The sequence below is a fragment of the Pomacea canaliculata genome, linkage group LG9, assembly GCF_003073045.1.
Source record: "Pomacea canaliculata isolate SZHN2017 linkage group LG9, ASM307304v1, whole genome shotgun sequence".
Classification (NCBI taxonomy): Eukaryota; Metazoa; Mollusca; class Gastropoda; order Architaenioglossa; family Ampullariidae; genus Pomacea; species Pomacea canaliculata.
Window position 1 is genome coordinate 1,836,479 of NC_037598.1, and position 25,159 is coordinate 1,861,637.

General features: G+C 38.4%; 1 protein-coding gene and 1 long non-coding RNA gene across 9 annotated transcripts in view; both read right to left on the reverse strand.

Moving 5' to 3' along the window:
• LOC112571726 overlaps nucleotides 1-16,029 on the reverse strand; it is a 34,628-nt gene extending 18,599 nt beyond the window's left edge. The window contains exons 1-10 of one of the 6 annotated variants that reach the window (XM_025250968.1): nucleotides 15,706-16,029; nucleotides 14,575-14,981; nucleotides 13,383-13,430; nucleotides 10,392-10,635; nucleotides 9,442-9,587; nucleotides 7,967-8,119; nucleotides 7,291-7,381; nucleotides 6,511-6,569; nucleotides 3,575-3,727; nucleotides 2,996-3,185 (exon numbers count right to left, since the gene is read on the reverse strand). In XM_025250968.1, the coding sequence (XP_025106753.1) occupies nucleotides 2,996-3,185; nucleotides 3,575-3,727; nucleotides 6,511-6,569; nucleotides 7,291-7,381; nucleotides 7,967-8,119; nucleotides 9,442-9,587; nucleotides 10,392-10,635; nucleotides 13,383-13,430; nucleotides 14,575-14,965 (1,475 nt within the window). In that variant the 5' untranslated portion in view covers nucleotides 14,966-14,981; nucleotides 15,706-16,029. Of the gene's footprint in view, nucleotides 1-2,995; nucleotides 3,186-3,574; nucleotides 3,728-6,348; nucleotides 6,570-7,290; nucleotides 7,382-7,966; nucleotides 8,120-9,441; nucleotides 9,588-10,391; nucleotides 10,636-11,457; nucleotides 11,486-12,027; nucleotides 12,055-13,382; nucleotides 13,431-13,610; nucleotides 13,631-14,574; nucleotides 14,982-15,705 lie in introns of those variants that run through there. The other 5 variants (XM_025250964.1, XM_025250966.1, XM_025250967.1 and 2 more) reach the window with 5 other exon arrangements.
• Nucleotides 16,030-18,601: 2,572 nt separating this feature from the next.
• Nucleotides 18,602-25,131, reverse strand: LOC112572407. 3 transcript variants are annotated; one of them, XR_003100987.1, is made up of 4 exons: nucleotides 24,886-25,131; nucleotides 24,245-24,410; nucleotides 23,830-23,965; nucleotides 18,602-19,481 (listed from the first exon to the last, which is right to left on the reverse strand). It is a non-coding gene; the product is annotated as an uncharacterized LOC112572407 (long non-coding RNA). The 3 variants fall into 3 exon arrangements; XR_003100986.1 differs by having other exon boundaries at nucleotides 18,602-20,546; XR_003100985.1 differs by lacking the exon at nucleotides 18,602-19,481 and having other exon boundaries at nucleotides 23,418-23,965.
• Nucleotides 25,132-25,159: the final 28 nt, after the last annotated feature.

Below are 25,159 nucleotides of genomic sequence, written 5' to 3' on the forward strand. Positions count from 1 at the left end.
ATTGTCTATAATCACAACTGCTGACAACTATCTTAATTGGTGTAAGGAGTAATGCTTGTGGAACAGATGCGTTTTTAGAATTTGATGGTGGGTAGATGGCAGATATGGAATGGAAGAGAATTCCACTGTTTTGCAGCACAGTAACTAAAACTCTGGAGACCATACATGGTTGTTTTGGTGACAGTGATACAGAGTGTACAGTTATCTGATGAAAAGTGGAGTAGTCTGGCTGGGATGTAGGGGAAGAGAAACTCAGAGAAATAAGGCAGGAGCCAGAAAAAAATTTTAAAAGTTAAAACTGGATGCTAGAGCAGATGGGTAGGAGAGGAGTGACAGCATGGTCCCATTTCCTAGCTCTAAACACCAGACATGTAGCAGAATCTTCACTTTCTGGAGTTTATGAAGAAGGTTTGCAGGGCAGCTTACAGGCAAGGAGTTACAATAACCAAGCCAAGACAGAACAAACAGACAAGAGTGGCATCAGCTCATGTAGAGAGGATGTGGCAGATAGCAGTGATCTTACAGAGTTCATAATAGGTAGACTGACAGCTGTAACTTGTCTATCATAATAGACTGACAGATAGCTGTAACTTGTCTATCAAGGGTCATGTATGCAGTAATGATGAATCAGAGATTTCAGATGTACGACTTTGATGTACTTGGATGGACTGATGAGCGATGGATGATTTAATCTTCTTGAGCAGAAGAGGATTAAGTTTATGTGTGTTCTGTGCCATCTGATCTTTGATGTCACTAAAGGCTTCAGTGCTGTTAAGAGCTGAGTGAGACAGTTGGTGGGGTAGAGCAGGATAACTGCGTGTCATCAGCATATGAGAAACATAATTGGACTGGATTCAATAAAATTTTGTGTACAAAATGAACTGAATCGGGCAAAGCACTGAGCCTTGGGGGATCCTGCAAAAAAAGGGAGCAGGGCAGAATGTTTGATCATCAACAAACACAGCCTGGGTCCTATCAGTTAGATAGAATTTGAATCATGCTAGTCAAGGAGCAAAAGAGTGGTCAATATCATTGCATGAGACAGACAGGTCAGAGTTAAGGCGGAAACATCACCACTGTTGAGAGCAGATAATATGTCCGTTGTTACTTTGATAAGAGTAGTTTCATTATTGTGAAAAGGTCGAGATGTTGACTAAGCCTGAGGGATGAGGCGGTGTTCTTGTAAGCAAGCCCTGAACTGTGTCATAGACACTTTCTCAATTATCTTAGAAAGAAAAGACAAGTTTGAAACATATAAACGTCAAGCATAGATTTCTTAAGAAATGGTCTCACCAGGGCAGTTTTAAAAAAGATGGGAAAATACCTGTTGACAAAATGGCATTAACAATATTTGTGATGGCAAGAAGTAAAACACCTAACCACTCTAGAAAAAGGCTTGTGCGCACTGTGTCTAACTTACTGGATTGGCTCTGAAAATGATTGCCTTTATAGCAGCCTCAGAGACTAGTTGAAACTCAGTAAAAGAGCATCCCAGGAGAACGTCACAAGAGATGCTGTCAGGTCCTGACATCAAGTCCAAGGATGATCAAATGTCTGAGATATGACTGGTGAAAAAGTCACTGAAAACTTGCAGTAGCTGTGAAGTGGGATAGGCAGTAGGCAAAGGTGCTGTCCTTAGAAGTCTAGTCATTCGATTACACATCTTAGCTTCTTGGAAAAGGTGCAGTTAATTATCTGGGACTGACGATAGGTTCTTTTGGATGTGTGTACACAATGTATTACACATCTTTTCGTGGTGTTATAAATGAACGAGTCCTGTCTTCAGTTTAAAACCCGTTCAACTCACTGACGAGTGTGCTTCAGGTCATGGAGTTCAACCAGGATCTGCGAATACCAAGGTGCACATTTGGACTGACCTATCAGACATTAACTGGGGCATAACCATCAATAACTTTATGCAGGATACAGTCTAGCTGACCAACAGATAGTACTCTCTGCACTTGTTGTTTGAAAGCTTGTTTATCAATACTGCATAGAGAACGTGTGAGTCTAAGAACTGGTGCCGATGATGGATGTCTACAATCAAGTTTGACCAGTATACAATAGTGGTCAGATGAGGGACCTTGAGAAACATCAACTGACTGGACTAGTTGATCATCAGGTACGATCCAGTCTAAGATGTTTCTCTTTTTTGTGAAATAGCTGCAACACAGACTGCACAAAATGGAAAGTGTAAAGCATTTCTGAATTGTGACAGTGTTGTCAAAGTGCACATTAATATTCCCAAGAGGTATTGCAGGTCCATCATGTTGCAGAAATCAAGATCATAAAATTTGGAGGAAAAGGTACATACTGTAAGTTTGTTTTTGACACTCAGAGGAGATCTGTAGATGCAGAGCAAGCACATCAAACAATATGGAGCTCAGAAAGAGACAAAACACTTGTGAAAGACAGGTACTCATAAAGTGATGATCTGTAGATAATAGCAAGCACAGATCTGTAGATTATAATAACGCTGCTCTCTTGTGAATAACCCTAGCAAACACAAGATTTGGCCAAGCTTGATGGGGAAAAGATTTCAGGTAGCCCACTGGAGTTACATCAATACAAACCTATAGGTAGAAATAAACAAAGAGGTTGCACAAAAAAACAGAAATTTCACTAGAGAACAAAGCAATTCAGACTGTCAGGTGTAGCTTCATTTCCATATTAAATAGCTCTAATTATTTCAAGATATACATAAGTACATATACAGATTGCTGTAATCAGTAAAATAATGATGAAGTACAACGCTTAAAATAAAATATAAATGCAACAAGCATCCATCACACATTCTCTTTCTCTCTCTCACACACACACACATGTATATACAGCAGCAAGGGTGAGGAGATGGGAACAAAAAGCTGATCCTGAGAAAAATGATCTAACACCTTACTCTCCAACAACTATAAGGTTGCCTTTACCTTTGCACCTGCCTGTGTGGACACACACACTACCTTGTAAGTTAAATTTTGACTTCTATTACTTGTCATACCTTGTGCTTAGCTCTTCATAGGACATTGGTATATTGGGCATCATGGTAGCTGAAACAATGGTGATGATTGTAGGATTCAGCTCCTGTTTCTGGGCATCTGACAGCAAAGGTTGGCTAAGAGAGATGGTAATGAACATGTCTTCTACTCCAGGTACAGGTTGCTTCAGCCTGCTTGTTGCAGCCCTCATACCTGTCAATGGAAACAAGCATGGAGCACAAACCTTAGAATGGAGTGCAATCTATGAAAAAAGCTGAAACACCCTGTGGTCAAAACATATGGATCTTTCACGACATTTCATCATTCTTTGTTCTGTACATGCAAAGCTACATTGAAGTCTTCCAGATATTTCACACTTTTAGGCATTACTGGCCAAACTATAGGAATTATTTTTTAATTCAACCCCCAAGTGTGACCGGAAAGGAATCCCTCCTTAATGCAATGCACTGTTGCTCAACAGCATTCACAAGAATGTCCATTCAGATAAGAATTTTTCACAAAAAAATAAGGATGACCTCAAATAAAAGAAACTTAATGATAAATCAAGCCTGATATAAAATAAACATAGTCTCCAAACTTACCAGAAAACAGCAGTGACATTCGGAAAGGTATCATGCAAATGCCAAACTTTCGTATATTTTCTGCAGCCACAGCCGCAGCAGCTTCTGCTTTTTTTGTATGGCGCCGCTCAGTGTCGCTGTCCTGTTGTGGCACCTCCTTGAACAGCTCCAAAACTGGAGAACAGACAATGATAAGAAGTAACTAAATTGTGATGTGCACATGCCAATGAAATTTGCTTGCTATAGGCAAGAGGGAAACTTACATATTACAAATGGATATTGAACATCCAGCTAAGTAACATCTAGGGCAGCTGCAGATTCTGGGCGTATAGACCAGGCCATTTACATTAGAACCTTTCTAAATGGCTTGAGACAAAAATGACAGGCTAACTCATATGAGGCATGAAGTGAAACTCGATGCAGGCCGCTTAACAAAACAGAGCTGTCATTAATTTCTTATTAAAAACAGATAATGAAATTTTTTTTTTTTCCAGAAAAGCACATGAACTGACCGATCCTAAACTTTAGCTATAGATGTTTATTAAGGGCTTCAGGAAACATGAGAGCATTAGGCACAAGCTAATGATCAGCTGTTGCTAAATCAGGACCCAACTTTTGTGATGTCGTAGAAAAATCAAGTGAGAACTATAATGCTAAGAGTCTTGTGTAATAATAATATGTTGAAGACAATAACATCGGCTCCATTACTGTTTTTGTATTTTGCAAACAAGAGATTTACTGGGAATTGGTATCTCATTATGAATGGAAAATAAATTTGCGCTCTTAATTAGCCTTTACAAAATTGATATTCCAGCTCTTTCTTTAGAAGAATAAATCTAAAGAAATCTAGCAGGAAGACTGACACCAAGCTAGTGCAACAAACTGGTCAATTTTTGAGAATGAGCATTTTTCTGGAAACTAAATTATCTTAAAAATGTTAATTCAGGATGAAATACCCTCCACCTAAAACACAAAAAAATTAATAAAACAAATATGCAAAATAGAAGTATCAATAATGTCAAATTATTACAAACAAAACCAGATGCAATCAGTGATATCAAAGCAAACAATTTGTTCTGAAAACAAAACCCTACAGAATTAGTAATGTTATACACAAGAATTTTCTTGTAATCTGAGGTTTTAGAATTGTAAGCTCAGGTTATCTTTAGCATGTTATTTCAAGCATTGTGGAAAATAAATGCAGAGTGCAAACTAAAAGTGATGACTGCTGATAAACGTTTTATCCATAGCACTGTATTTTTTATTTTACTAATCCATTAATACCACTTTAACATGTAAGGTTGTCTCTGTACAAATATTTCAATACATGAGTCTGAATGATGTGTAAATATGTGTTTGTCAAAATATATGTGTGAAAGAGAAAGGAAGTGAGTGAGGCTGTATATAAGGGTATGTATACGTGTGAGCTCTTGAGAGTGAGCAAACGTTGCATGTGCGTATATGAGCTTGGGTGCACATTAAAGGATCTACCCTTTATATATATATTTCTATAATTTGTGGCTAACTATACAAAACAGTGATTACTATTACTTCATATCATCTTGTCAATGACATTTTGAATCAACTTGGTGATTATAATTATCACTAATACTTTTAATAAAATATATTCCACATTTTGGCATTTCTCTGTTATTGTGCAACTGGGTAGGTGGTGAGAAGTGGGATCTCATCATGAGACCTGGTAGTCTTTACAAAGCGGTAAGAAATGGCTGAGATATATATCTGTAATAAGTAACATTGAATAAAGTAGACAGTCTATCAAGTCTAGTGCTGCAGAAGTGAATTCCTACTCTCAATTATAAATATACACTATAGAAGCACATACATTCAGGTATGTACATGCACGGACAGTGCATTTAACCCACACATACACCTGTGCACACACACAAATGCATATAAGACCCGACATTCTCTCTATACTCTCACACAAAACACACATATATACAGTATGATCCCACATTTTCTTTCTCATACACGCACACAGTATGTGATGTTGATATGGGCCAGATGGCCTCCCAAAAACTTATTATGATTATTACACACACATGTGCAGACACATATACAGTATAATCCCTTATTCTCTCTCTCACACAAACACACACATATATACATGGTGCCAAATGCACTGCCAGGTTATCCTCATGTTCTGCAACATTTGTGAGATGACCCTTTGGAATGCTGTGCAAACTGCATGTTTCTAAGTCACCTCACATTTGGCTGTGCAGAGATCATGAGGGACCCATACAGATGTTTTGGATTCCTAAGAGGTAACTTTTAGCTTTCGAAATCCTTCCAAATATAGGGGTATACAGACTTTGTGTGCACTCTGTATGATCACACATTCTCTCACTTTCACACACACACACACACACGATATGTACATTCATGCACACACCAAAGTGAGCTGAGTGGGAGTAGAAAAGCAAGTTTTAAGGAAGCCAAGAAATATCACAGAATAACTGTTTCTAAGCATCTACACTACAGCAAAGACATTAAATATATATGAGTGGACTCAAAATACAAGGAAAACAATGTACTAACAGCAGTGACTAAGCTGGCTGTACAAATATATTACATGTGCTGTAGAAAACAAGCATTGTACACTGTGCTCATCATCAATCTCAGTGTGATAAGACACTGTTCTTCATTCTCTCGCCTTCTATACATGAGCGGCATAGCTGCATAACACCCAACAGTACTGCAAGCCAAGCCTGCTACGCTGTGCTCACCACAAGAATTAGTGGGACCAAAAACATAGTCCTATGCCCTCTCACCTGGTGACTGGTTTGACTGATGGTTGGAATGAAATGGCAAGGAAGTGGGACTGTGGGAGGACACGCTGGATGTGTGACTCGAGTGAGGGGGATGGGGGTTGAGTGTGCCCTGTGTTTGCTGCTGCTCGCTGGCTTTGGCTGAGGCCTTTCTGGACTCCTTACCTCCCAATGGCTGGTCTGCCTGCTCTGCTCCAGCTAATCTGTTCAGATGACCGAAAGTCCTGGAAAATAAAGAGCTCTTGAAAGAAGCTGAGGACTATGAAGAACAAAGAACTACAAGACTATATGCAGCTTTCACAGTGGAAAAAAGGAACAATTTATTAGGAGGTCCAGCCTTCTTTTCATTTCTCAACAGTTTACCAGTGACTGACCAGACGTTTTTTAACATTGTGCTTCATATCTTTACCCACTGATTTTCACCATTCCCTCTGGGCTTCATTAAGTGAACACAGTTGAAAAACATGTTAGTTTCATGTCCTTTACACACATTTTTTTAAGTATTTTGAGTTGTGGGTTTCTTCCCAATGTGCATCATTTATGAATGCAATCTTATTTTAGATCTCAAATATACCATAAAAGCACCATTTATAAATGTTCTAAAGTTTTGGAACTTTTGTACTATTGAACACAAGCCATTTAAGGTTAAACTCTCAGCTGTGGTTCTCTACAGTTTATCTAGTGTTCAGTCTCGTCTGACCAGGCTAGAGTTAACCAGCAAAAATATCATGCTTGTTTTCTTTGCACTTCTCCTGTGAAGTTTATTAACATGAACACTCTTCTATTGAATCACTGTATTCAGAGTGTATAAGAACTAGCAGCCACCCATAGTATACCACAGCTAAATGTTCTTCTTTATTCCCTAGCTCCTTGCTATGTAGGAAAAATGATTCATGCTCTGGACACAAAGTGTAACAGCGTGCACATGTAACATAGGTCTCATACTTTGATTCCTGTCCGTTGCTTTTGGCAACGGCTCGGAGTTTCCTGCCTCCTGCTGGTGATGAAGACTGAGCTTTGTTGGTTCCAGTGTGTGCTATGATAACAATAAAAGAGCAGTTCCAAACAATAAAGTTTCCAAGCTAGTATGTCAGAAATACTCATTGTAAATAAATTCATGTTATTTTCTATACCAGTTGTGGCTTTATCAATATTAAATGAATATTTTTTCTAGAACTGATGATTGCAAAGAATTTTGAGATGATGCAAGATTACTTCAAGCAGCAAAACATCACCCATAGCACACTAGCTGATGTTATGGACTATAGTTATTATGTAGCCTTTGATTAACCAAGCCTGTTAACCAGTTGGGGTGAGGGGAAGGTGAATGCCCCTGGGCACAATGTTAAACGTTACCGTGCTGATCTTATTTAGTAACTTCAATACCTGCACAAGTAAGATTAATGCCATCTCGATCATTCATCTTTGGGGAATGTCCCTTTATAGCGTGCCAGTTAAGAATGCACGTGAACTTTAGCTTTTACATTTGTAAACTACAATCACTTCTCAGTTAAATCTACATTGTAATCAACTAGCTGAAGACATATAGCTAGATATCTAAACAGATCAACTAGCTGAAGACAAATTGCTAGACATACAAAAACGACAAATCACAACTTACAAGATCCTCTCTTGGTAAGCTCACTCCTTGGGAACATGCACCTCTGTGGCAAAAGACGTATATTTTCTGCTTTTCTTGGCTGCATCTTGAGAAAACCATTCATTTGTTTCATCACCATAGCTCTCACACCACCAACATTCTCAGGGTTTTCTCCTGCAGAATAGGTGGATTAAACTGACAAATATTGTTTTGTTACACTTTCTGAAACAGCAACACGTTTCCAGCACAAAGAGTATAATAAATATTTATGTAGCACTTTACATATAGGAGAAACCAACAATACAAACTTAATCATATCAATCAGTCTCAATAAAAACTTCTCTCCTCTATTTCACTTGCATGTAGGCACACACAACATACACAGAGTAAACACACATACATTACAGAAGCACACAGCGCAGACATGGTATGGTAAAAATGCTGATTTAAAATAGTCTTAAGTCTGGATTTAAAGGAAGTCGAAGAGACTGAGTGATAAAGACAGATGGGTAATTAGTTCCAAGTTGACAGGGTTTAGTAGGAAAAAAATCCCTGTCTACAATATTGCTCGTAGTTAATTGGACTGAGAAGAATGAAGCAGACATGCTGGAATATGCTACAGAGTCAGACAGGCATATAAACTGTAGAGTTAGTCCAACCATGAGCATACACTACAGAGTTCAGACAGGTGCTGAAGCCAATGCCAGAAACAGCAGAGTAGGTCTGCATGGATAGTTTATAAGCTACACAGTCAGTAACAGTCAGCCAGTGAAGAGAGCAACTGACAGATGTTATATGTTCAGATCTGGACAATCTACAGATGAGATATGCAATACTTTTCTGAATTCTTTTAAGTACCAAGAAGTTGATTGGGAATGCTGCCTAACAGACAATTGCATTAGCCAAACCCTGAAATGTTGTGATCCTATGCTCCTCGAGGAGTAACCAAAAATAAACTAACTAAACATTTCTTGAGAACACAAAAGCACAGATTAGTATTTTGGTTGTGTCAGTGATGAGATAATGACAAATGGAACTAATCCATCGTAGTTCAAGGTATGCAACTTGGACATGAACCTCTAAGCTGCATCTAGTAATAAATTTGTGACTACTATATCCTAGACAAGGAGGGTGCTTACATATAATCATTTTATATCCATAGATTTCATTTTTCATGAAGCCAAATAAAAAACAAAACTGGTTGGTCACAACAAGTCATTGTCACGATTTTCAACAGAAACAAAAGAATAGCTCATTTTATATACACATCTGTCACAGCTGGAATTTCTTTAATGTGGAACTTCTAGGTTAGTAACATTAAACTGTACATTACATTTACTACAGGCTTCTATTTTTGTGAGATCTAATTTGCTGATGTTTTGAGTCACATTCTAATGTAACGAAATTTCAGAACTAATTAAACTTTCTTAGATACTAAAAACTAGGGCACAGGAAGGCTGTCTTCCTTGCTTTCTTGCCTTCAGTCCTGTACTAACCAGGTTTTGGTTGCGGAAGACGAAAAGCTTTGGGGCGGTCAAACCGTGCTCTTGAAGAACATTTGTCCTTAGTATCCCACACTCTCAGTTCTAGAGTGTGATCAAACATCTTCAGAAGAAGCTCCTTTGTAATGGTCATTGTGTGACTAGACAAACACCAAAGTTAATAAGAATAATAGATCAAACAGGAGACAATATATAAATGCTGTGGTTATGCAAAATGTCTTAAGACAAAATCTGAGCTTTTATGATATTATGGAAGTCTTGTAACTTTACCTACATAAATAAACCGCAGAGACATATATTGCCTTTCAGTCAATCATACAATTTGCTCTAGTAGTCTGGTTAACTCTTTCTAACTCTTTTGCGCATGTATGGCCTAAACTCTGTGACTGCACCTTAGACAAGCAGAACATACATGCATTACAGACTTTTATTTTTACACACAAATATTACTAACATAAAGCATATCCAAACAAAATCAATCGGGAAGTTTAGAAATTTCGTATCACAACCCTCCTTTCCTTTCTGAAAATGGATATGACCAGCAGTTTAAATGGCGAAGCAAGAAACTGCAGAGACTGCTATCTCTTAAATTCAATATTACAGATGGTTTTTATCACAATTAGTATTGTTCATCGATTTCTACTTGAACTGTGACTAATGCATTTGAACAGACTAACAGATGGTAATAATCTGCATAACCCTGAGTGTTGAAAACTTTTTCAAAATCCTGTTGGACATACCTTACTCCTTTTAGATTTTCAAAAATGTGTACTTTTATGATGATCTGAAATAGGAAAAGTTTATGTCTGCCTAAGAAAGGTAAAAAAACCTGACCAAGCTGATTAAACAAAGAGATAAAATCCTTCACTGTAAGAAGCACAAAATAAAAAATTAATTCAACAGCTACTTGACATCATCAAGTAACGGTTATCTCTCTTCCCTACCTGTGAGCCCAAGCAATCCAAGTCAGTTCCCCATCTTGCCACGTCTTGATGACACGAGCATCATGCCGTTCCATGTACAGCTTGGCAGCAACGCCATAGGTGACAATGTCTGTCTTCATCAGCTCACTGTCCTCCGGAATCAGATAGTACTCAATGTGGTAATAGTTTTGTGGCCTTGGAGCTTCAAACACTTGCTTCTTATTCTTCTTCATGTCTTTCAAGTCTGGGGACTCTTCGTCTTCCGCTAGAATTAAGATATATTGAGACAGCTATTTTAAGCTGGCAACTTTTAGTAAGGACAGCTTATGTATCTTGTTGATTGCTGTTTCCTGGGAACAAACTATAGCACTGAATAGAAAAGAAAATGAAACCAGTTTATTCAAAATACTATTTTGTAAGCAATAGTCAAGCTTCATTTTAGGAAAATAACATCTTTTTCACTTTTTCATGAAAAATTAAAGAAAACAAGCAAACCAAATCTGTCTACTTAGACTGACATGTAAGGTTAGTGCATGATTGTCAATATTTTGAGCATGTCCCCCAAAACAGCATTTTTAGAATTTAATTGTTGCCAAAAGAGAAGCTGGTCAAATTTCATTTAAATATGCTTGAAAGACAAAGACATACACCCACGACTTTCCCCATCCACACATGCACTAGTGTATCTCTCTCACACACACACACACAGACACAGGCCATACAGCCCTTCTGATAATGGAAATCCTAAGAAAAATCTAATTCTTCGATTAATAAGAAGAAATTTTCCAGATTCTTAACAAATCAAAGCATTAAGCCTGCTACACAAAAGAACATCACAAAGGTACTACTTTTAACATGCACTAACACACATCAAGCTGAACTGTCACATGTCAGGGCAACTAAAAATCTCTGCAGTTAAGAGCTATCCACATACTGCCTTTGCTGTGCAAGTTTCTCAATCTATTGTTTAAAATCTGTTCACATTCATAAATACCAGTAAATAATTCTTGTAACTTGAAACAATCAAGTCAATCCAATTAGTCAGGCATAAGAAAAATCTGAACTCATTTCAACTTTACTGTTGCACCTGCTGCTAACATTGATATTGACATCATCATCATCATGACAGTGGCGGCAACAGTAGTGGTGTAGCAAGAGTGGTGGTGGTGGTGGTGGTGGTGATGATGATGATGATGACATTGCTGGACATCATCTGGTTTGAAAACTTGGCCATGAAACCAGATTGATAAAAACTGAAGTTTACTTTTAATTTCCAAAATTAAGTAGTTTATTTTTTAGTAATTTTACTAGCAGCGTTGGCAGTTATTGTGATAAAACTGCTCTTTTATTAACATCAATTTTGCTGTTTTATAATGACTATAATATCAACAGATTAGTTTTTTCCAAGCCACAATCAGTTTGCATTTATTTCAAAATTGTCAACACTTTAGCCAACACTTTTTCTCTGTGAAACTTAGCTGGCCTTCTCTTTTTAACAACAACCTTTACTTACAATAATTTTAACCCTCAAAAAGTAGCCTAAAAATTATTGATACTATATCAACAAACAACAAACCATGCTCCACAGAATATTAATATGGCATGCAGTAGCATGCAATTGAAACATACAAAATGTAATGACATGCATGTGTCATACCTGGGAGTAAAATACATCCGTCCTCCTCTGACCAACAGGTGAAAACAAACAATTCAATATAACTTTGACCCTCCACAAAACTGGGTAGAATTTTTATACATTTATTTCTTTTTTAGTGTTACCACAGACCATGCAATAAGTAGCTACACATTATTAAGTTTTGTCTTATTTTTCCCCTTTCTCCACTTCAGCATGGACAAGGAAGGGAAAGATGCAATGGTCAAAATAGTCTCTCCATCGCTGAGTACCAGACTTTTGAATTTTCTTTTGTGACTGTATCACTCTAGCTTTTATTTGATATCTTAAGATGCTTCTGAAGCATTCTTGTTTGGTCTTTTAGTAGTTTATACTGTTTGTTTTTATGCCCCAATTGTACCACAGGTGATGAAGTTATTTCACTTAATATGGTTCACAATGAATTCTGTATTGCAGATTAAGCTGGGTTGTTTCATTGACTTGTTTCTTGGGATTTTCCAATCCCAATCAAGTTGCCAAATACATAGACTACTATAGCAAGTGTTTCTTTGTCTTTATACAAAATTTTAAATTGCTGTTTTTACCTAGCTGATACGTTACCAATTTAATACTATTTATCAAACAACTCTGTCATGATTTGTGAGCATACACGTTTACAGTGGAAAACAGGCTACTTTATGGTGTCTCTAAAATATTACATTTATTTAGTTTGAAATCTAAGCTGGCGTGGAAAATAAAATCCCCCAAAAAGAAAACTTAATGCTTCCAAACTTCTATAAATCAAACACAAAGACTAGAAAAGAAAGCATTGCTAAACTCAAAGAAAGAAGTGTGCGAACAGTCTGGATTATCTGCTGCACGCACAAAAGCACTTAGGTTTACAAAACATTTCAAAGCTGTGTGGCATTTTCCGCTTCTGACAGAGCAATTACACCCTGAGAAATGGAAAAATTTAAGTCCCCCTGTGCTGTGATTAGTTGTGCTGGATGTCCATAGGCAGGCCAAATGAAGAGAGACAGCTTAATGCTGGTTTGAAATTCCCACACGCAGAGCTGTAATTGAGTAAAGCAAAAACAAAACCTGAACAGTTCAAGAAGGCATGAATATTTCAACAGCTATTTGTGAGTGTTGATTAACAGAGTAGTTCACAAGAGTCTGTCAATTATGGACCAAACAAGAGGAGCCATGAGTTGCTGAGATATAGCAAAAGACTGAAGAGAATAGAAGAATGTGGACAAAAAAGATAGGCAAAGAAAAAGCTGTGCATTCTGTAAAATGCTGGACTTCCCTGCAGACTATGTTAATCACTGTCTACAGTGTGGCGTGCAAGAAGCAATAGAAATTGTCCACTGAAAAAAACCCACTGAGTTGAAAAATACCTTGGTACTTGGTGTCGCTTAAATCAGATTGTATGGTGTCTTCAATCACTGACAGAGATTCAGAACTTTAAATTAATGGAAACAATATCAATATGGCACAGCAAAAGGTGAAGACAGGAGAACAAGCACTGATGCATGCTTATGTACATGCAAGACAAGTGATTCAGCATCTATAAATGTGAAAAACACTATTTCTAATGCGCTATTGTCTGCAGAGAGATGGCTTACCACACTGATCCATGGCAATGCTTGGGAATGCATGAGATTTCATCATTAACTCTAAAGACATCTGTGAAACATGATCAAGCTCCACAAAAATGGAATTGGTAATGTCCCAGGACTGGCCTGGGTTAAACTCTAGCTGTATGCATGGTCCTAGCCAATGTTTGGCAAGAAAATCAATAACATGATGAATGATATTTTGGCACAGCATCCATTTAATTTAACAATTTAGGAGGAGAGTTCTGGGAGGTGTATTTAGCCTTCAAAAATAAATATGGTATAAAATGCCTGAAGAGGAGCTTGTCTGTGCCTTATCAGATACAGTTTCTTCAACATATAACTTTATTTGTTTGTGCCTTATCAAAAGTAGTTTCTCTGACATACAACATTATTTATTTGTGCAAGGTTTATTTGACATAATGTTCTAGTAATTGCAAGAGAAAGCTACTAGCGCATTTGATCGATATATTGTCCATATAGATTAAACAATTTGGTCTGTCTGCTTATTTCTTTCTTTTGGTCAATCATTTGTCATTCAGTTGGTTTGGCTGTATAAATGTACATACACAAACAAGAGGCTGAAAACCCCATCAAAGTCAGTTTTAAGCTAATTCCATAATTATTAGTAGCACTTCTATTTTTACAAAAATACTTTTCAATAACATAGTATTAAACTCTTTGTGGATGATCCATAAACATATGCATTGCACGAGAAGAAGAGGGTTCCTGAAACAATAAATTAAGGAGTCAACTGCTCCAAGTCTCAGGAAAAATTATTTTCATGGCAGCTAATGTAAAATTATCAGTGAAAAAAAATATATAGTATTAAAAATGACATGAAGAATATTTCCAGTAAAAAATATAAGAATGCATGTTGGTCAAGTATAAATCAAACCTAATTTCCTGTCTGCTATATTCATGATAAAAAGAGATAATTTCAGAATATTTGTAAAGGACATGGTATACATACCTGTGGGGATGGCCATAGCAATATTGACACTGAAAGTGACAGTGTGGGTATCTGGTGTAGAAGTATCCAGCAATTTTGATTTTTTTTTCTTGGCCTCAAAGACAATCTCTCCACTAGCACTGCTCTTAACCCGAGGACTGCTGACAGTGCTGTGTGGCTGAGAGCTTTTAGGAGCCTCTGGTGTCTTTATACCATCCTGTCTGCCTTCTTCCTCAGTGGGAGGGGCGTCTTCTTTGTCTGCTTCAGTCTTCTGAATGAAGGACTTTTCTGAGCAGCCATCATCCATCTTAATCTTTGATTTAGTGTCTGACTCAGAACTAAAGACCCCACTACCTCCTGGTCCACCAGATGTTAGTGTTGGTGCCTGGTCAATCTGGTCTTCCTCAGTCATAGTTAATTATAATTACCTGTAATGCAACACCTATTATTACCTTCTATTTCCTTAAAATGACATATCTCTGTTAAATGAAACCAATAATACCTGTCATGTTTTCTCTCTCTCTTCCCCACTCTTAATTTGCACATTATGATTCTGCCAGCTACTGGTATTTTCAACATATCCCCATGCCTGAGTAGTGTACTTGATTAACAAGGTTTAACATTAGAACTCATTTGCTTTTTTTTCACTTTAAATCCGTCACTAGATTTTGACTTGTCACAAGCATATGAGCATGATTTTCAAACAGCAGCATGACATATAGTTCAATTAAAAAATACCGATTTAGGAAATTTTTTGTTAAGTTTTATCATCTTTATGATTATATGATGGCAACGGTTACTTTCGATCGTTAATATATATATATTTCAAACGGTACTATAGTTACTTGTTAAGTATTATATAATGATCGGATTTTACTGTAAAACAGCTATCCAAGGGATGAACACGGCACTCTCGCTGATGTTAACTGTGTGCATGCTGTCCTATGCTGTCTTCCGATTTAATAACGAAACTTGGGTCGAAACCCAAATTCTTTTTTTCTTTTTTTTTACTGAAGAGAGCACAGTTTTGATATTCACTGGCACGCTCGGTCAGCGCGGAAGAAATTCGACGCTATCAATAAATCAAAAAAGATGACACTTAGCTCTCAGACGGCACATCGATCCAACAAAAGGTCAATGTTCTTCACTTACCTAATCACTACATCTGGCCAAGAAGTCCTTAAAGGTATAGAAGATCATGAAGATTGCATGTTATCCCAGAGCGCCACAAACTGTCCCTCTCCCATGACGGATGTCGCTTTACTCAAGATTTATCATTTCGCCTCATTTCGCTGATTAATATAGTTAGCTACAAAATAACTAAATAGGCATTAAATGAAGATTGCCACGCTTTTAAATAATAATTTTATCATTTTATATGGCTTATGTATTTCTCTCAAGATAGAGATATAGTCTAACTTGTAATTCATAAAAAGCTCAAAGATATCGATGAATGCTGACAGGCCGTTGCTACAACAATGTACGACACTTCCGGTAAGGGCAAGCAGACGACGAGGTTTGTTCCATATGGTTTGTTTGCGCTTTCGCTCGATCTCCTCCATCATTTTTACTCGCGCTCGTACACACACACTGGGAGAACGCTCGCTTACACACACACTGGGAGAACTCTCGAGATGGGTAGATATCTTAATCAAAAAGCTTTCATGCCCATGGCATTTCAACTGAGTCACTATTTTCTTACTTAATTCAAAATAGTTTTTGGAGGTTTCTTTGTTTTGTTTTGTTTTGTTTTCATTTGTTGGTTGAATTTTGCAGAACTTAAAACAATAATATATATCTGTGTGCACATATACATGTATACTCGATCAGGCCTGACGAGAGGGGGGTAGACAGGTGGGTCTGTTGTACCCGGACCCGTGGTTGTGAAGGGGACCCGGCCTTGATCAGTGGATTTTTTCCCCTGCTTCTTTTTCTTTCTTTCAAAGAGAGGTTGAGGTAACATCCCTAACACTGAGAGGAATATTATAACTGTGATCCTTTACCGTCATTTTTCTTCATTTACTAACCACTCATGTGTAAACAACTCTACGCTCAAAGAGTGATGTAGATCCTAGTACACTTGTCTTGATGTTTGCAGTCTATATTACGTTACTGGATGAAATGTAGATATTGACAAGTGAATTGTAACCATAGCATTATATACTGGAAAAATAATTTAAGATTACAATTACAAGGGGCCCGGAGAGATCGTCTACCCTGGAGCCGTGCTGGCTCTCGGGGCCCCTGTATATACTTATAGAGGGGTGGACAGATAGGGGTACTCTTAAAGAGAGCACAAGCAAGAGAAGACAACACCTGTGGCGCCACAAAACAGCAACCTTCCCCTCACCCTTCGCCCACCTCCCCACCCCACATCCCCATTCCCCACAGTGCAAAATCACCGTTAGGTGGAAGCACTTTCCTTTCCAAAATCAACGTGTTCGGGCGTCCAGTAGTACGTGTCACTGTAGCCAGACCGATGCGCTTTCCTCGCTCGGGCTAAAACTGCGGTCCCTCGCGCCAATCAGTCCCTTCCTCTTTCGTGTTCCAGGCTCTCGTTCCTCGGGTGCGTTGTCTAATCTATACCTCGCGTTATGTTCCTCTTTTCCCCATCTACTACACACCCACACTTAGCCGACCTTGAAATCCACAGAAAACCCTGCTTGTTCCCAGAAAAAGGTGTGTTTTCTTCGGTGCGTCGTTCAACTCTACGGATCTTCGTGTGTGCTCTCTGCTGTGTCACAACTACGGACCACACAAATCTCTTTCGCTCTAGTGATTTCCATTTACTTCATTCATCCAGCATGGACATACGTACGGTTCACACAAGTAAGTAAATTCAAAGACATGGATTTATTTACATTTTTTAAACATACAACCACTGTTTCTATTCTAACCTACCTACCTAGCCTACTAAAATGTAGCACCTAATTCCCTAGGGTGGGGAAAGAGGGGGTTGAGTGACGTGAGCCGCTTTCCAGAGGGACCAAAGCACCTTGCGACAAATCGGTACTACCAGAGAGGCTAGATATCCTCTCTGGTACTACTCTCGTACTCAGGGTGGACAGGACTAAAGGTTTACTAAGAGAGGGGTTTGAGTTACTTGAGCCGCTTTCCATGTGGACCAAGACACCTTGAGGTAAAATGGTGCTACTCTCGTACTGAGAAGCAAAGTTTTACTGCTTTTCCAAGCAGGATCAGTCGCCTTTCAGTAAACTGGTGTAATCACTGAATTTTGCCTGCTATATACACTAAAATATGTGTAATATATATATAATATAAAATAATAATATAAAATAATAATATAAAAAGCCAGCCACGCCTTCGCCTCACTCAGGAGCACATGGAAGGCAACAAACATCAGTAAGAAGATCGAGCTGAGAATCTTCCAGTCAACTGTCATCAGCACCCTCCTTTACGGATCAGAATCATGGAAGATGACCAAAACCATCAGTAACAAGCTTGACGTCTTCCAAAACAGATGCCTCAGGCGCCTACTTAACATCTTTTGGCCAAACACCATCACCAACGAAGAACTGAAACCGAGTCCATCACCACGCAGGTTCAACGAAGGCGTTGGCGATGGATTGGACATGTGCTCCGCCAGCAGACAGCAGACCTCTCCACAGTCGCCCTACGATGGACTCCAGACGGCCGAAGAAAACGAGGCGCCCAAAGGAAACTTGGAGAAGAACAGCGGAAAGGGAGATGAAAGGAAATGGCTGGACATGGTCACCTAGAGCGGGTTTCAGCCGATCGACATCGGTGGCGGACTCTGGTCGAGGCCTTATGTGCAAACCTGATGCACGAAGATGATTAGTAGTAGTAGTATATACACTAAAATATTTGGGTGCAACGTCATCCGCTGCATGGTCTGCCTCGGCTGCGCAGCTCGTGCGACCAGTGATGGGGTGGCAGGGGGTGCGGGGTAGAGGGAAAAAGTAATTGTCAGTGGTACACGCTGACTAGCACTCCCGCTACATCACCACTGTAGTGCATGAACAGCTCAGGGTTTTGGGGCACCGAGAGGGGCATTTTCTCTATTTTCTCTTTATAGCTATACAATACATTTTATATTTATGCCATTCAATTCTATAATTATAGAATGCATTCTATAGATATACATTTCATTCTGTACTTATAGATTCCATTCTATAGTTATACATTGAATTCTATACTTATAGAATGCATTATATGGCTAGAGAGGTAAAAACTCGGTTAAAAAAAAAAAAAAAAACAAAAAAAAAAAGGCTAAAATGCATTCTGTAGTTACAGAAAGGAATTGTATATATAAAATGAATTGGATAGCAAATTCAGTGTAATATAAATGAAATACTTTAGTTTTTATCGAGTTTTTCTCCCACTAGCTATAGAATCACTAGAATGCATTCTATAACTGTCAAACTGTCACAGTCATTCGCGCTCCCACAAACGCTAGGACATTTTAGCGTTCTTTTTTACGTATATAATGCATTGTATAGCTACAGAATGAATTCTATAAGTATAAAATCCTTTGTATAACTATAAAGAGAACATTAGAGAAAATTCCCCTCTTGGTGCCCCATACAGGGTTCCAAAAGCCTTCCCCTCCCCAGCAAATCCCTGGCCCCCCTCCCCCATAGTGCGAAATCGCCTTGAGGAGGAAGCACTCTCCCTTTCAAGCTCAACAACATGGCCCCGACCGTATCGGAGCATCGCAGTTTACCCCTTCCCAGAGGTATATAAGGGCAGAGCTGAGACGAAACGAAAATGACGTCATCAACAGCTTGTTGAATGGAATGAGTTAATAAAGTCCTTTTTTTATTATTTGCATCCAAAGGCAAAAAGACGCCCCACGGCCCAGCAGCGAGAAGGTGAGAGGAGGGTGGAGGTCCACCGTCGTGTAGCCGCAGTCAGGCGTCCAGGACGTCCTCGCCGTCCAGGACGTCCTGCACGTCAAGCACGTCCTGCACGTCAAGCACTTCAAGCACAACAAGCACGTCAAGCACGTCAAGCACGCCCAATGGGTCATCTGGCCGCGGTGCAGAATCAACAACATTATGTCGCAGGTATGACAAGATCTTTGTGACAGTTTTATTATGTTAGTCTTATTTTCTACTCTGCTTCTCTTTCATATAGCAGAGTTTTAAAGTTTAATAGTAGGTTTTTTATAAATGTTTTACAAAGGTTTAAGGTGTACTTCTGGGTACAAATCCTGAACAGATTTGTATTGTATTGTACAAGTCCTGACCAGACTTGGGAGTTACCAGATGGGTTTGTGTCTTTGTATAACATAGAACCTGTTGAGGTGAGTGTATATCTTTGATGATTTTTTTGTGAGCCTGTGGTTAATGTTGAAGAATGGGGAAATTTCTGATGAGTGTGATATATTAGTGTATAGTTTATGAATATGGTTTAAAATAGTTAAGAGTTGAACTTACATTTGGCTAAAGATTGGTTTTGTTTTTCTCTCCAGGTTTTTCTTTTGGATTTTCTTTTGGATTTCTTTTGTGTTTTGTGTTTTTCTCTTCTGTTTGTTCCTATTCTTTGTATCCGCCTGATGTTCCTGACCAGAGCTGAGTTGGATATACCTTCAAGAGGTGGAAACTTTGTGTTACTTTTCACATGGATATATTTGTGTATGTTATGAAGTGAAAACATTGTGCTGTTCAAGCTGAGACTTTGTGAGGAACAGTACTATCGGCAAGAGGACTGAATATTTGTGAGACATTGGAAGAAGCATGTGTTCAAACTGTGGGGTTGGGAAATTAGGAATTGTTTTGTGGTTTTTTTATGGATTTCAAATTATATTATTTTTAAAATTTTAATTGTTGTCTGTGTTTTGATTTACTTTTGTTCTTCGTCTGAAAGGCACTGTAGAGTGCAGGTGACAGAGACTATCAAGACAATCCAAAATGGCTGTGAGGTTAGATCGTACAACTGTGATGGACCCTCAGAACGTTGTGAAGCTTTCCTCTTCATATATGTCAAGCCGTCTTTCAAAATCCTCAAAACTGTAAGGCAATAAATCCATTTAGTTAACAAAAATTAACGTTGAATATTTTCTTGTAGCTATGATGAGATTAAATTCTGTCTTCTGACAACACAGAGTATCTGCAAGCAAGATTTTTAAAAAAGAGGAAAAAAATATCCCTGTTCATGATTGAAAAGACTTTGAAAATTAGTGGTACACTGTCCCAAACATTAAATATTACCTTGCATTTTGATGGTTTTCTAACAGATACCAGCCAGGTGAAAAATTTTCTAGAGACATGTTTCCTGATGCTGAAATAAGACAATCTAAATGTGAAATTCAACATCTAAACTTTTAAGAGTGTACCAGGTCTAAAATCCTGTCACATTCTCTTAAAACAATAAGGCATTATTTACACTGACTAGGATAAAGTAGCATTCTTTGTTGTGAATGTGCATGCAGGCCACCACAGACGCAAAAAAAAGATGCAAACATATTCTGACAACATACAGAGGAGGCTGTTGACTTGAATATCCACTTGACATCAAAAATTGGATGACAAACAACAGATTATTGATGACAAGACTGAACCCATTCTAACTGGCAAGCCCAAACCTTGCTCCCATCCCTTGCTCCTTCTCTCTCTCCAACTGAACAATATTACAATTTATGCTTCTGAATCTGATAAGAAACTGGGTGTCATATTCGAAAACATCCTGTCTATGCATCAGTTTGTATCCCATAATACTAAGTCTTGCTATTATCATCATCATCATTAGCCAGATCCAGCATCTTCCAACAGATCCTATCACTAAACTTGTTATCTCCCTTGTCATCTCTTTGCATCGCCTACTTTAACTCTCTTCTTGCTGGCCTTCCTGACTCGACCATCCATATATTCTCAAGCATCTTCAAAACAGCGATGCTCATCTCATTTTCTATAAAAATAAAACTTACTACACTACCTCTTATTGTCTAAGCTTATATATATGGCAAGTGTCTACTCTAGTGCAGGGATGCCCAACCTACGGCCCGCGGGCCATATCCGGCCCGCGACGCGGTGCCGTCCGGCCCACGAAGCTTCTGCCCACAGTATAGGAAATCGGCATGTTAGTAATAAAAATATTTAAAAAAAACGAAAAAAAGGGGAAGAAGAAGTATATATCCCTACGTAGGGGCGTCTCTCAATCTTTCGATGGATTTCATTCTTGATTTTCGTCTTGGGCGGAAACCAGTGTTTGAGAACGAGGGACGCCTCATTCCACAGGGGATTAGTGATCTTTTTCATTATTTAATATTTGAATCAGTCGTTAAAGAGATTGAAAATACAGACTCTGGGCTTTCTAGCAAGGTATAATGCAATGGGGTTCTTACAGAGAGGAGTCCACCGACTCGTCTGACACCGCTCAACTCTTGGTATTTATTCGCGGTACCAACCGATTTTGAAATTACAGAAGAGTTAGCGGCCATGACGGAAAAACAACTTCAAATATCCCACTAATTACTACATAATTAATGGTAAGTACAACTTGTTTCTAATAAAAATGGTATATGTTCTATATTTTTTCTTTTAAGTATTTTTGCGGTGAAGTGGCCCGTGACACGCGTGTCCGAAATGGATATGGCCCGCAGGCCGAAAAAGGTTGGGCATCACTGATTTAACCCAACTTAACTTCGAAATTCATGAACTCATCAAGAAGTTTCTTGATGGAAAAAAGGATGCATAGACATGGAACGTAAGTTCCAATTGTGTATAATCATTGGCAAAGATTATGGTTGTCTGGGGTTGTTACATGGTCTGTGGGTTGGTTGGGTAGATGAATGACTACTCAGATAATTTGTTATGGGTTATTTAAATGGTTATAAAACAAGTAGAATATAGCAGCATAGAAGTAGCAGTGCGCACTTCCTTTTTAGTTTTTATGTGTAGGGTCCGGAAGTTCTCAGTCAAGGGAGGTAACCTATGGATGACGTAAATTATCGTCTTTTTGCATCTTTTTTTTTTTTTTAGCATATCCTGTGCCAAAAAGAGGCAGAGCAACGCATAACAAGATGTACAGGAGTGAACCTATATATCATTATTTTCAAGCCATTACAGCTAAACTATCAGATGATGACTTAAAACAATTGAATTTTCAAATTCATGAACTCATCAAGAAGTTTCTTGATGGAAAAAAGTCTTCATAGACATAGAACGTAAGTTCTTTTATGCTCAGTCATAATTGAATGACTACTCAGATAAGTTGCTATGGGTGCACAGGGAGATTTACCTCCTGGACCCTCGGGACCCCAAGCAGCCTTTGCTGGAGGCTCCTAAAAATAAAACTAGAAAAAGCACATACTGTTGTGTTCACAAGGCTACTGTAGACGTAGTTTCAAGACAAAAGTAGAATTAATGCACAAAGTCTAATGCCGTGTAATTATTACAGAGGAATAAAAATCAGCGATAGATTAAAAGTTATTGTTCATGTAAGCATTTTACAAATTTTAAAGAGAAAAGACTGAGAGGCTGCAAAGCTTATAAAAAAAAAATTGTACTTGCAGGTGAATCTCTTGTCCAATTGGAAGCTAGAGGTTTGACAGTTTGAGTGACTGATTTAGCTTTAAGCATAGCTTCGTATCTTCCACACTATTTGTTTTCTTATGAAATACGAGGGAATTAACTTTTCCTTCAACTTTATGCTAATTGTCCTAATCAGATACCATGTAATGCTGAGAAATTTAGACAGCCATTACCCACAGAAAAAGATTGTTAATTGTAATTTCAGCAGCAGAACATTAAATAGGTGTGTGTAAAAACATTGTAAGTGACAGTAAATAGGTATGTGTAGAACACCAAACACTGTGTGACAATATTGCATAGATGCAAACCCATGCAGAGAAAACACCAATATTTATGGCTGACTGTATATGCAACATGTGTTTGTTAAATGTTTTTCTCCCCTAACAACCTGTTGCTTAAAGCCTGGATTTTGCCTATGTGAGGAAGCGACAACAGCTGGGTCAAAAGTTCGGAATCATAGTGTCGTTTAGTGTCAGTCACTAAAATGCAGGCTTGTAATTTCCGCCTCCTATCTGTATGTTCTGCTGGGCTCCAGGATCTGTGATTTTGTTGCACCTTTCAGAAAGGTGTCTTAAATATTTCTTATAACAGGGATACCCAACCTACGGCCCGCGACGCGGTGCCGTCCGGCCCGCGAAGCTTCTGCCCACAGTATAGGAAGAAGAAGTATATATCCCTACGTAGGGGCGTCTCTCAATCTTTCGATGGATTTCATTCTTTCAACAGTTTTTGAGACTTTTTAGAATCCATAAAAACTGACTTGTCTCCCTCATCTGAAATTCCAAGAGGATCTTCCTCCTCTTTCAGTGGAGCAGCAGTGGCTATTCGTCCATGGTCTAGATTGGCTCTCACAGTCTGTGATTCATCAATCCACACAGCTGATTCTTGCAATGGACCTAAAATAGTAAGTTTTATGCGCTGTCTACAAACAATTCCTAAGATGCCATATACAACAAAATATTGCCTATAATACTATTAATTGTCTACAAATAGTCTACAAAATACATTTTTAATGTGAGCTTTTTAACTAGCAACAGCAATGAGATCCCCACAGCATCACACTCTAACAATCAATATGCTCTCTTGACCTTTCTCTTATTCAAGACATTATGCGTATGTGTATATGCACTACCCTCTTCCCACAACACATAGTGTTTGAAATTAAAAAAACATACCTATTTGTAGAAAGTAGCCACGGAAACCAACAGTACAGCTGCCCTTGCCTCCAGATTTAGTTACAACAATAACATCTCCTTTCCCCTTTCCTGCCCCTGTTCGGGCAACAATTTTACTTGGTGACTTCCATTCAGCAAGTACAGTCAATGCCACATATCTTCAGTCCTGAAAAGTATCAACTGTGATTATTTTTTTAATTTCTACGTGGCTAAAGAACTGTTAAGAAAGCATTTATACAGCAGCGATATAAAATATCCTGACCATCACTGGTTTTAGTACATGTTAGTACTGTCCAACATAGCATAAACTCTGGAGTCGTTACCGTTAAACGTGCAGTGATCACCCTTTACTGACGGAATGCATTGAATCTTCGCATTGTTACTCGTTCTACATCTGTGTGACTATTTCATGATATTGTTCACCGCAGTGCGTGTGCCTTTGGCTGAGATTTTCGCTATATTTCTCACATTATTATGAAGGCCACATGAAAACAATGGTTTGAGGCGATTGTTCGGAACATTCAGTCAATGCCAGTACAATGGCGGCTTTGGGGCATATCGGAGAGTTTTTTCATGTAACAGTCCTTAAAATCTTTGAAAGCACCATTCGTAGATAATACATAAGAGCGTGGCATACTTACATACTTCTTCACTAGATAAGGGTTTTTAGAGCTTTCGTCTCGGTTGATTGATATTCATGTGTCTGTTAAGACAGAAGTTTTCCATTGAGTTCGAATTATGCGGTTTTAGATATATGGAAGTCATGTGACCATGTGACGCCTTTTATGACTTTGCATCACGTCATGACGCGCAAAGGAATTTGAGAGCCATCAGCCCGCGACCTCCTGAATTTGTGTAAAGGGAAATAAGTGATATAAAATACGAGTGCGGACTGGTGTAAGGAGTCATGTTTAC